This window comes from Camelina sativa, chromosome 2 (genome assembly GCF_000633955.1).
Source record: "Camelina sativa cultivar DH55 chromosome 2, Cs, whole genome shotgun sequence".
NCBI classification, from domain to species: Eukaryota; Viridiplantae; Streptophyta; class Magnoliopsida; order Brassicales; family Brassicaceae; genus Camelina; species Camelina sativa.
In genome coordinates, this window is record NC_025686.1 from 21,779,659 (window position 1) to 21,790,894 (window position 11,236).

The 11,236-nt window shown below is 38.6% G+C and overlaps 2 protein-coding genes and 1 long non-coding RNA gene across 4 annotated transcripts; 2 read left to right on the forward strand and 1 right to left on the reverse strand.

Annotated features, from left to right (window-relative positions):
- Nucleotides 3,112-5,454, forward strand: LOC104731996. The gene is made up of 2 exons (XM_010451523.2): nucleotides 3,112-3,338; nucleotides 3,497-5,454. Exon 2 carries the CDS (start codon nucleotides 3,519-3,521, stop codon nucleotides 4,353-4,355), a length of 837 nt encoding a protein of 278 aa, XP_010449825.1. The 5' UTR covers nucleotides 3,112-3,338; nucleotides 3,497-3,518; the 3' UTR covers nucleotides 4,356-5,454.
- LOC104732001 lies at nucleotides 6,249-7,704 on the forward strand. 2 transcript variants are annotated; one of them, XR_002035378.1, is made up of 3 exons: nucleotides 6,249-6,564; nucleotides 6,877-7,033; nucleotides 7,158-7,704. It is a non-coding gene; the product is annotated as an uncharacterized LOC104732001 (long non-coding RNA). The 2 variants fall into 2 exon arrangements; XR_002035377.1 differs by having other exon boundaries at nucleotides 6,253-6,564; nucleotides 6,877-7,109; nucleotides 7,210-7,704.
- On the reverse strand, nucleotides 8,424-10,928 carry LOC104755345. The gene is made up of 2 exons (XM_010477709.1): nucleotides 10,760-10,928; nucleotides 8,424-8,431 (listed from the first exon to the last, which is right to left on the reverse strand). Exons 1-2 carry the CDS (start codon nucleotides 10,926-10,928, stop codon nucleotides 8,424-8,426), a joined length of 177 nt encoding a protein of 58 aa, XP_010476011.1.

An 11,236-nucleotide genomic window follows, 5' to 3' on the forward strand; every position in this document is an offset into this window, starting at 1 on the left:
GCTCTTTTCCCAACTCGGACTTCTCCTCCTCCAAATAATTTTTCCGTGACTCCAGCTCGGCAATTTTTGCTTCCAGGTGCTTGCTGCTTTCTTCCTTATTCGTAAGTAGGCCCTTCAATTCCTTGATTATGCCGTCTTTCGACTTGTCCGCTTCCTGGAGGTTGTCTAGGCATTCCTTCATTTTGTCGAATTTGAACTCCGAGGACGCAATTGATTTAACTCGCCTATCGTACATAAGAGTGAGTGCACTGGCATAGGCGGTGGTCTGCATGTTAAACAAAGTAAGGTGGAGAGAAGTAAGGAAAACGATATGAAATTGCGAGTTAGGATAAAGGGGGATGCGACTTGAACCTGAAGAGCAGACTGGACAACTCTGAGGAATATCCAGAAATTCCAGCTTGTCGACCGGCGGCAATATGACTAAGGATACCTTCAAATGCCTGCAAAAATCCCCAGCAGCCGCCTGATTGCAAATGAGAGGACCGTCCCCGAAATAATCAAAGGTGAATTGGTCCGATCGATCATTCTCTCGCTCGACTCGGAAGCGGTCATAGGACTAGAGTCCGGCTTCTTCCGCGGAACGCTTCCGGCCTGTTGCTTGGTCGGAACTTTTTCCCTTGCCTTTATCCTTGCCGTCTTTTTTGGAATTTTCTTTCTGGAACCGCTACTCGGTTCTGGGGCTAGTTGCTCTGGAATAACGGACTCGACCGGTGGAGGCGGAAGTGAGTCGTTGGGAGCTGCATTTTTGTGGCCGAGATCAGGGGCGATCAAGCTATCGTCGTGGCCCTCAATGTCGACGAACTCGTTTCCCGTTTACTCAGACTCAAGATCAATGACCGTTCCGAGTTCGAAGTTATGGATCAAAGCATACCGGCTTCGACAATTGTGGTTGCCGGGATTTTGGAAGATTGACCTAGTGAACTCGCGAAACTCGAAAATTTGGTTTTTGCCTTGCCCATTGCTTCCTCAACACGACGTCGGGTAATACAATCCCAGCTACGATCAACTCCTGCAAAAAGTGCGTCCCTGACTTTTGGGAATTCGGGAGCTGATGTCCGAGTTGAAGAAGGGCGAGCTGCAAAAAACATTAAAAATTAAGATCATGTCAGAAAACGAGTGTCCGATTCAACAAAACAAGGAACAAGATGATACCGGGAGAGTTGTTCCACACTCTTCGCCGACCGCATCTCGGATTTTCAAAAGAACGATCGTTAACTCGGACAAAGAAGTAGCGAGCTCTCAACTTCTTGAAATTGCTAACTTTCTCCCGAGAAGGAAATTATGAGCTGGTTTCGTATTGACCATCCATGACGAGCTTCCTTGAGAATTTTTAAAATTCGTTAACTGCTCGAAGCATTCAACTCCGAGGTAAACTCCAGCCTCGGCTGAAATAGTAAGAGCGGCGTCGAAGTTGCAGATACTTCCTGGTGAGAGCTGACATATCGGGATCTGGCGACAATGAGTATATCGGGTAAGCAGGCTAGGAAGAGGAAACCACAATCGGCATTTGGAGAAGAAACCCTCATATAAGCAGATAAACCCTAGGGGCGGGTTCCATGGATGATGGTGCTCTCCGGAAATAATGATGTAGACACCGCAATCTCGTAAACCGCACGAGTTCAGCATTGTGCGAATGGTTTTGATATTGCTGGTCGTCTTCTCGCCTCCAATCCGACCTCGGTGATCTAGGCGAGGAAGGATGTCCTCAATCATGACCCCATCTGAAGCGAGTCGAGCTTCCTCTTCATTCAAATTGTTCGATGGGAGATCGGAAACCGATGCAGCGTTGCCATGATTCCCGCGATTCTCCTCATTGATTAAAGAAGGAACCTTCAGGGTTGGAATTTCATCTAACCTGAGTCTTGAGGAACATTCGGCATTCTCTTCAGATCTTTTGAGCACCTCGCCTCGGTTCGATCTGGTGGTGCTGGGAAGTTTTCTGTTGGAATTTTTGCGGATCAATGGATCGCTTTCCATGCTAGACGAGGATACCATGGCCGAAGTGTAGTATATCGCAGATCGCCGAAGAGTGTGGAAGAAAGTTCACGAAAATAATAATAAAATAAATAAAACGAGGAGAGAGAATAGAGTGAGTACCTTCGATGATTTGGCGAAAAGTAAAAATGAATAGCAGAGTCAGGTATTTATAGAAGCATGTGGGCGGCAACCCTACGTGGAGTCATAATGACATACTCCACCCTACGCGACGTTTCAGCTTCCGAGCTGACAGAAGCGATGCGTCCGACACATGTCGTCCTACTAATGGGTGGCGTAGCGGCGCGACGATCTGGGTGATTAGATTCGGTTTTCCTTACGGATTAAATTGGATATTCTCTTCCTATAGTTCGAACATTCGAATTAACATATGAATGTACCAAACTGGGGGGGACTAATTGTTGGTGCGGGAATTGGCGCTCCCAACATACCGATCCAAACCCGATTAAGGAAACCGGTTATCTAAACCGGGAGTTCGACCCTGAGGAGGATTCAACTTTCGAGTGAAGGCCCAATAGCACCGAGAAGCCCAGTTCCGAAATGACGAACCGACCCCCCAGCTCGCCCAGCGGCTGACCTAGGAAGAAACGAGAAAATTTCCTAATCAGCTCTGTCATGATTTGGAAAGTGGATATATTCTTTAGATCTAAGAAAACCTATAAATAGAGGGGAATTCCTTCATTGTAAATCATCCTGCATTTAATACAAAACCCTAGTTCTTCTTTGTTCTTGAGCAAAACCTAACTTGTTTTCCAAGAAATTTCAATTTCCTTTTACTTACTTGCTTTGATCGGATTTCTTAGAGAGAAAGTGTTACTGAATTTGTTTCCCCATTCAAACAAATTTATTGTGTGAAACTTAATTTCTACACAGCTCTTGCTCTTGCTTGTTTTTTGTAATAACAAAATGTGATCGTACTAAATATGATACTAGTTACAAAGCCGAGTGCAACAACACTCAGAATTATAACTAGTTTAGTGTGTGCCTTATCCTTCTCTAAAAAAATAAGAAAAAATAAATAAACTGGATAGCTTTAATTATATATTTTTACGCACAAATTATAATGCATCCTTTAAATACTAGGCCAGAAAGAATCCTTTAAAGCTAAAATTTAATTATTTTATTTTACTTTAAATTGCACAAAAGTTTGAATTTTAAGATGTCAGGATACAATTCAGAATCTCTGACACTAAATAAGTTGGATTAAGGTGCCCAAGTATTACATATAGTTTACACTCAACCAATGGTGATGCTCTAAGGCGTTATTTATTTTGTTGGTTCGCTTCAATTAGGGATTTTGAAACCCTAGTCGATATCGAGATCCGACCTTGCTCATCTCTGAGGTAAATTTCTCGATCTGTTTCTTCGGAACGATTACGGCCGTGCCCCTCTCTCTCTCTCTCTCTCTGAAGCGTATCTGCTGGGTTTGATTTTCGTTCTAGATTAAAAAAAGACCTTACTGCGATTTGCTTTCCCAATTTTTTGGATTTTCTCGTTTTAGGTTTTTTTTTCTTCTAGATACGATGAAATATCCTACGCGGGAGCAGGGTAGGGCTGTAACATCGGTGTTTTGGGACATCAATCTGTGTCCGGTTCCCTCTGGCTTTGATCCTAGTCGGGTCCGTCCCTGTATTAAACAGTATTTGGAGAATCGTGGTTACTCTCATCTTGTCAACATCACCGCTGTTGGCGTACTAGTAGACGTCCCCGCTCGCGTCCTTAGAAGTGTCTTTTCCAGTGGAATCTCTCTCATTAACGTCCCCTACGGTGACACTAGCGGGGTTGTTTGTGCGTTTGCCGAGAATAATCCACCTTCTGAAGCTAATATAATGGTCATATCCGATCCGAATATCTTCACTGGTGTTTCGGACTACATAGGTTATACGGGACACCACCTTCTTGAGCCATGTCCCTATGATTCTCTTCAAAGCCTTCTTGAGAAAGATTCAGGGGCACCTGATGAGGAAACAGTTGAATCTGCCTTGTGGGATTGCCTTGTCTGCCGGCGTGATCCTCCTAGCCATGTCTTTGAGGATCTCATCACGCATCTCCGTGGTGAAGAACATGAAGAGTTATTTCGAAAACGGTTCACGCTTGATAACGGTGATGATGTAGACTTCGCTCCCCCAGCTGTTTCTCGACGGGATCCTTTCATGACGTGGGACTGGTGTCCTCTGTTATCAGGACCAAGGGTGACAAAGCAGGAGGCTGCAACATTTGTCTTTTGGGACATCAATACGTATCCTGTTTCCTGTTGCTCTGATGTTCCTCTGGTTGCTCCGTGCATTAAACGGTTTTTGGCGGTAGAAGGCTACTTTGGTCCTTGCGTCATCGTTGCCGCTGGCCTGTTAACATCCTGAGGGCACTCTCTTCCTGCGGAATCACTCTCACCAATCTCCCCTACGCTTTTTCCTCAGACATTGTGCGTCTCCTTTTTGAATTCGTCCACACCCATAAAGTTGCAGCTAATTTTATGGTCATATCCGTTGCAAAAATCCACGAGGTTTATGATCGATACCTAAAATTGTGGGAATACAACCTTCTTCCGCCGTTTCCATATGCTTCTCTCCAAAGCTTTCTTCCGGCAGATCCAGAAAGGGCACTTGAGGAGTATACGTGCAGCAGTGAAACTGGGGAATCTTCCTACTGGTTTTGCTCACTTTGCTACCCTGCTCTGCCTTACAAAGGCTTTGATAATTTCGCCACGCATATCTCTAGTGCTCAACATCGATCCCAGTTGTTGGACCCGTTGCCTATAAGTGAGTGTGATGAGAAAAGCAAGGAGGCTGTAACTTATGTCTTTTGGGACATCATCGCGTGTCCGTTACCCCCCTTCCTTTGATCCTCGTCTGGTCGGTCCGAGCATCAAAGCCTTTTTGGAGAGAAGTGGCTACTCTGGTACTGTCAAGATCACTGCCGTGGGAGCACTAACAGACGTCCCTCATGACATCTTGAGAGGACTCTTTTACGGTGGAATCTCTCTTGAGAGCAACTCCGGTTGCAATACCATTGCGCTTTGGCTTACTGACTATGCCCTTGGCAATCCATCTCCAGCTAATTTTATGGTCATATGCGATCCGGGAAAAGTCAAGACTAGTTTTCGCTTCCTAAGTATGGAGGGGAAATCCAACCTACTTCAATATGATTCCGTTGAAAGCTTTCTTCCGACAGTGTTTCTTGATGAGGGGGATAAGCGCAAGCGCAAGCGCAGTGAAATGGGTGAATATGCCGGCTGTGTTTGCTCAGATTGCTGCCCTGGCGATGTTGAGGAAGACTTTGAAAAATTCTCCACGCATCTCTCTAGTAGAGCTCATAAACGGAGGATGTTGGACTTTTTGCCTTACAATGCTCGGTTTTCTCGTCAGGAGGATGCTTCCTACCATGGTGGCCACGATTCTAACATTGTAGGGAAAGTACACGTGAACAAGAACACCAGGAACAAGAAGATGAAGAAGAACATGAACATTAAGAAGAAGAACATACACATGAACATGAACATGAAGAAGATGAAGAAGAACATGAAGATGAAGATGAAGAAGAAGAAGAAGAACATGATCATGAAGAAGAAGAAGAAGGCCCTTGGTGTTGGTTATTTTCTGAGGCCTACGGCATGTTGAATGGTTTGTTCTACCTCTAGGCTACGTGTGCTTATTTGTCTAGTCTCGTTTTTTATTATTATTAATAATTATACTTCTTAGCTTCACTATGTGGTGTGTATTCGGAAAATGATGGGTTAACTTGATACTATTTATGCTTAATTTCAAGTCACGTTTTTTTTTTAAAGATTAAGTATACTTGTTAAATGCACTCTATTCGTGTGAATGGAGATCGAACATAGTAACCCCGGTTTTGGGTGATAAATTAAAGATTTATGAGATGGAAGAAGTATCATCATTGTAATGCCGACTTATATAGACAAAATAGTAAAAAAAAAAAATAACATGTGTAATAATAATAGCATCATGGTGTTGAAAAAATTTGGTTTGCTTATTATTATCTATCCCTTGTTTCCCGTGCGAGAACAACAAACAAACCATTAGGAATAAAGATCATGCGGCTTTTATCACGTCAAACCTTAAAAACATCTTGGGTCTTGCTTGTGCTGCCGACCATAAATTAATTTGCTGCATCTCCAAACAATGATGGACAGTGTAATACTACTACTATATAAGGGCAAGCCCATCAAAGGATTTAACAAGTATCTTACAAGTTTGCTAATAATAAAACAGAATAAATATAATGCAAAAAGCTTAATTTTACTAAGCATCGATCGTTATATAAGATGTTTTAGATTCATTTAGAAACCCATGTGTGTCAACTTTTGATTGGCTGGTAGAAAAAATATATATATATTTTTCTCTCTGTCGTCTCTCTCGTCCTCTCTCTTTCTCGTCTCTCTTTTTTTTTGTTAAATTAATTGTGAAAGCAGTTGATTCTGAATTTTTGTACCACCTCAAAGAAAAAATAAAAAACAGAGAATAGTCTCTCTTTCGTCTCTCAGATTGATCGATGGCAAAAGCTTTGGAGAAGAAGCGAAGAATTGAGAGGTGAAATAATCGAAAAAGCTGGGTAATGATTTCTTTGATTTCACTTCTAGATCGACATGAATTCGAGTTTTATGTGAGAAGAAATTAGGGTTCTACAAATTGGAATTAATGCTAGTAAAATTTATGACGATAGTTGTTTGGGAATTTGAAATTGATCTGTTTGTTTGAATACTTTGCATTGAATACTTTGTTTGATGATAAGAAACCTTGTTTCTGATTTAGAATAAGAATCTGATTCTTTTGTAAGTGTTTGATGAATGTTAATATATGTGTGTTGATGTGAAATCAATACTTAATTGTGGTCTCCTCCGTTCTTGTGTATATCCTTTACCAGGTTGGTTCAGGCTCAATGTCAAGAACTTTGCTACTACTAGTGAGCGTTCGTTTAGCAATTATGCACCTCAAGTTGATCAGACCAAAGACAATCTTGTTTCTGACATATTGATTGATTATTTTGGTTCTCACTTGTTCTCAAAGTCTGAGATTGTTAGGTTGGCTAGTCTTTTTGTTTCCGTTGAAAGTATGAACAATACTTGATTGCAGCAAAACAATACTTGATGCTTGAAAGTATGTTAATATAATCCCTCCCTCATTTTTTCCATTTGATTGCAGCAGAACAATACTTGATGCTTGAAAGTGTTTTTTGTATCGTTCTTGGTCTTGACAGGTAAGGTAAAATTTCCTCAAAATGTTTGAGATTAGTCATTTTTTCCTTGAGCAACAGGTCAAGGCCTTTCCAAGTATAAAACATATGCAAGATCACCCTACTGAAACAGCTAAGAACTTTATGATTGATGGGCATTGCGGTTCTGTTTCTTTCCTCTGTTTTTGGTTGTGTTTGAGACTTCAAATCTACATGATGTGAATAGGCTCAATTCTCCCAAGTGAGGCCAGTTGCAATGCCACCATCTGTTGGTTCCTGCATGCCAATGTATCCTCGGGTGGTCCTGGTATTGGACAACAAATGTTCTATGGTCAGGCCCCTCTTAACATGATTCCTCCCCAAGTAATTCATCATGTTTGCTCTACTTTAAGTAGCTGTGTGCAATTTTGCACAAAGATATTTGGTTTATGGGACTTTAAAGTAATGTAGTGGTCACAGCTCACCATATATGTAGCTACTTTTCCATAAACTAATGAAGATCTTTGATGCTGCGGAAAATTCATTTGAGCTCTCTATGATCGCATTGGAGCTTATGTGAAGAACAAGAAAAATCAGAATCAGGCAAACAAATCTCTTTTAATCAAGAACAAAAAATTTATTTAAAAACTCCAAATTTAACAACCTTCAATGGACTCATGAAATAATAAAGTTTCTTAATAAGTTCTTAATTTTACTTTTTTCTAAAATTTAGAATAAAATATGTTTTAACAAACTTTGGTTAAAACCTTTGATGGCAATGCCCTAATATACTAGGAATTGAGTTAATTGATGTTGCTTAAACAAATCATTTACTGACGCGTACTTTCATTTGAATTTTTTAATATCAAAATACGGATGCTCTGTATTAGACGTAATGAAAAACACCGGGATTTACTGTCTCTGTTTGTTTGTTATATATCTGATCAAGAGTTCCCTGCCACGTTTTGGGGGTAATCCTTGCGGCATCTCAAACACGTTTTCATGCCTTGTGACCTTATGAACTATTTCTGGAACGGCATCGACTTCAATAAAAAAAGGATTTACCTACCCTTAACCCGTTATATCTCTTTTTATTTTTTTTATACAATTCTAAGATTAGTTTTTTTAGGTTTATTGATGTTAGACGTTTCTAAGATTTACTAACGACTAATCAGACACTACAAGTCTACAATACAACTTCAGATACTTATAGAAGTTTTGGGATCGGTGTTTCGTGTTTGCATGTGTCAATCTTCTTATCACCCACCTATTACACAGATTAACATGATGCCCCATCATATATAGATCATAATGCACAAGTGTGTAGTAATCCCAAAACAACCAATTACGTGTGATACATCTACTTGGCAAAGTAATTGAAAACAACTAGTATAATGAACAAGAACAGCATGATGTGAGGATGTGAGATATTTTTATATATAGCTGGAAGCGGCGAATAAAAAGAGATTAAATGTGGGCATCTTCTTTTTTCGGTTTTTGATCAAATATGGACATGTTCTTGAGTTCTTGTGCCATTCTAACATAAACAAACTTCCGAATTTTCACAAAAACAGATCCACACATGACACACCCATGTGGACGTGGTTCTACCCTAAGAGTTTTTTTTTTTTTAATGTTGTTCTAATATATTAACACTAGTAGTACTTCATACTTCTAAGTTGACCAAATAGGCAAATAATATAGTCTCCCATCAAGTTTACTACGAAAATTTTATATGAATAATCTAAATTTGGACTGTTGGTTGACAATAAACAATGATACTTGAATGATGAGCTAAATCAAATGCGCCTTTTTTTAAACACTCAATTGATTAACTAAACCCGCCGATTGATACGTTAGATTAGTTGAACCTCATTATTTATTAGCGTTAATAACACTATACCAAAACATATATAAATTTTGCTCAATCAAATCTACCCAGAGATTCTATATATCTTTATCATAATAATTTAAGTGAAAATGTAAGAGTGGTGGAAATGTTTTAAAATTACTCGTAATTTCTTGATCGAATCTTATGTGAGCAGTATGGGAGATATTGGTTCACATGGAAAATAAAACGACAGCTGATTAAGCTCACACATCTCAAACAAAATAAAAAGAATTAAAAGAACATGTCACTAACAATTATTATCAAACTAACATGTCCCTAACAATTATTATCAGACTACTCATAACATTTGCTATCAGTATATATCTACTAAGATTTCATTTTTTTCTTTCTTCAAAACTGTTTTGTATTTTTTGGTCAACTAACTGTTTTTATTGCATAAAATAAAACTAGTTCTATCATTGTTTGGAACAATTTTGAGGATATATAAAACAATTCAGTTAAGAAGTGTTGTTCGTATGAGATCGTCGCCAGTGTTGAATTTATGGTGACCACACATAAGTGGCTCAGCCGTTGTAGAGTGAACTTAACTCCTTTTTATTTGGTGTTTTGAGTTAGATTCTTTCTTTGCTATAAGCATTTCTCATCCTATAAAAATTCTATCATTTAAATTACAAATGAACAATGCGATTGACTAAGATGCCGAAGATATGAGAGGAAGATGATAATGGTGAATCGTGAATATGTTAAGAAGCTTATGATTTTCTCTCTTTCTTTTTTTTTTTTCTTGAAAATTTCGCTAATTGCAAATTAGATGTCACTACTGTTCAGTGCAGTGTTTCCTATAACTAAAGAAAAGCAAGATATAGTTTCATGTTTTTTTTCTCCTTTCATGTTCACTTATTGCTTGTCCAATTTTCTAGGAACACTAAGAGCATCATTACTCAAGTAACAGCTGAACATTTCTTAAAAAGATAAAAAAAATTATTTTTTTATTAATTATTATTATTTATTATTTTCTAATTTCTGTTCCATTGAACAAGTGACACATGTCTTGTTTGGTCTGAGAGTCGTTTCTCAAGTGACTCTGGGAAGAAACGGTTTCCTTCTTTTTTCTCTTCTCTCTCTTCCTTTTATTATTTTTTTAATGAGAGTATTTGAGAGAGTATCGGCCAGTAAGGATGGTCTAAGAGCATCATTTGCGACCGTTGTCTTCCCCGTTTCTCAAAATATATATATATATATATATATTTTATTGTGTAATCTAATAGAAAAGTGACATGTGTTTAAGTTGAGAATCGTTTCTACCGGGAGGATTTTGAGAACTGTCTTTGTGTTTTTCTCTCCTTCTTATATTATTTTATTAATTTTGAATAAAACAATTTAGTTGAGCAACGACCGTTAATAATAGTCTAAGATTCCTTCTTTCCTTTATGAATAGAAAAAGTAGTGATAACCTGTCCGGCAATACTTTGGTGTATTTTGTTTGAATACTTTGACTGAGACCTCTATAATAGAAAAGAGTCTCTAGGTATGCATAATATTTAAAATCGGTTAGTTAAGCTATAGTGTAAGATGGAGTATGTAAAGTTTAAATCCGGTTTTAAGAAAAAATTCAAATATTATCAAATATACATTATTTTTTTTTGTCAAACCATATATTTTTTATTTAAACAAATAAGAAACAAATACACACACTTGGAAAACAATCTCCAAAATTAAAGACAATACAAAAGACGACAATACAAAAGAAGGTATTTCCCAATGCCATAAAAGAAAAGATAAAGTTCATCAATTTAATATCCAAGAGAGCTATGAACCAATGGCTTGGAAGTCCAATGGCACTTGTGAGGTCATGGTGAATCGAGGGGTCATCCTCCAAAGTTTTGAAGGACAAAAGCTTGGTCACGGTCATAGGACATGGTGACATTGAGAAAATAATCGATGCTTTGGTTTTTGCTAGAGTAAAGTTCACTACCCAAAGTAGCAAGCAAGCAAGGATCTGAGTGACTATGTTATTGTAGTCTCTGGAGGGTTGCTTTGAAACCCAAAGCATAAAGATTAGATCAAATCGATAAAACGCAATAATAAGAACTCCTTGGTATTCGATCCGGCTGATGGGAGTGGTTGGATAAAGATGTTTGATATCATCAAATGAATAGCTTGGATGATAATCATCATTGAACATAACTAATTCAAGACTATGTTTACCACTTTGGCTAT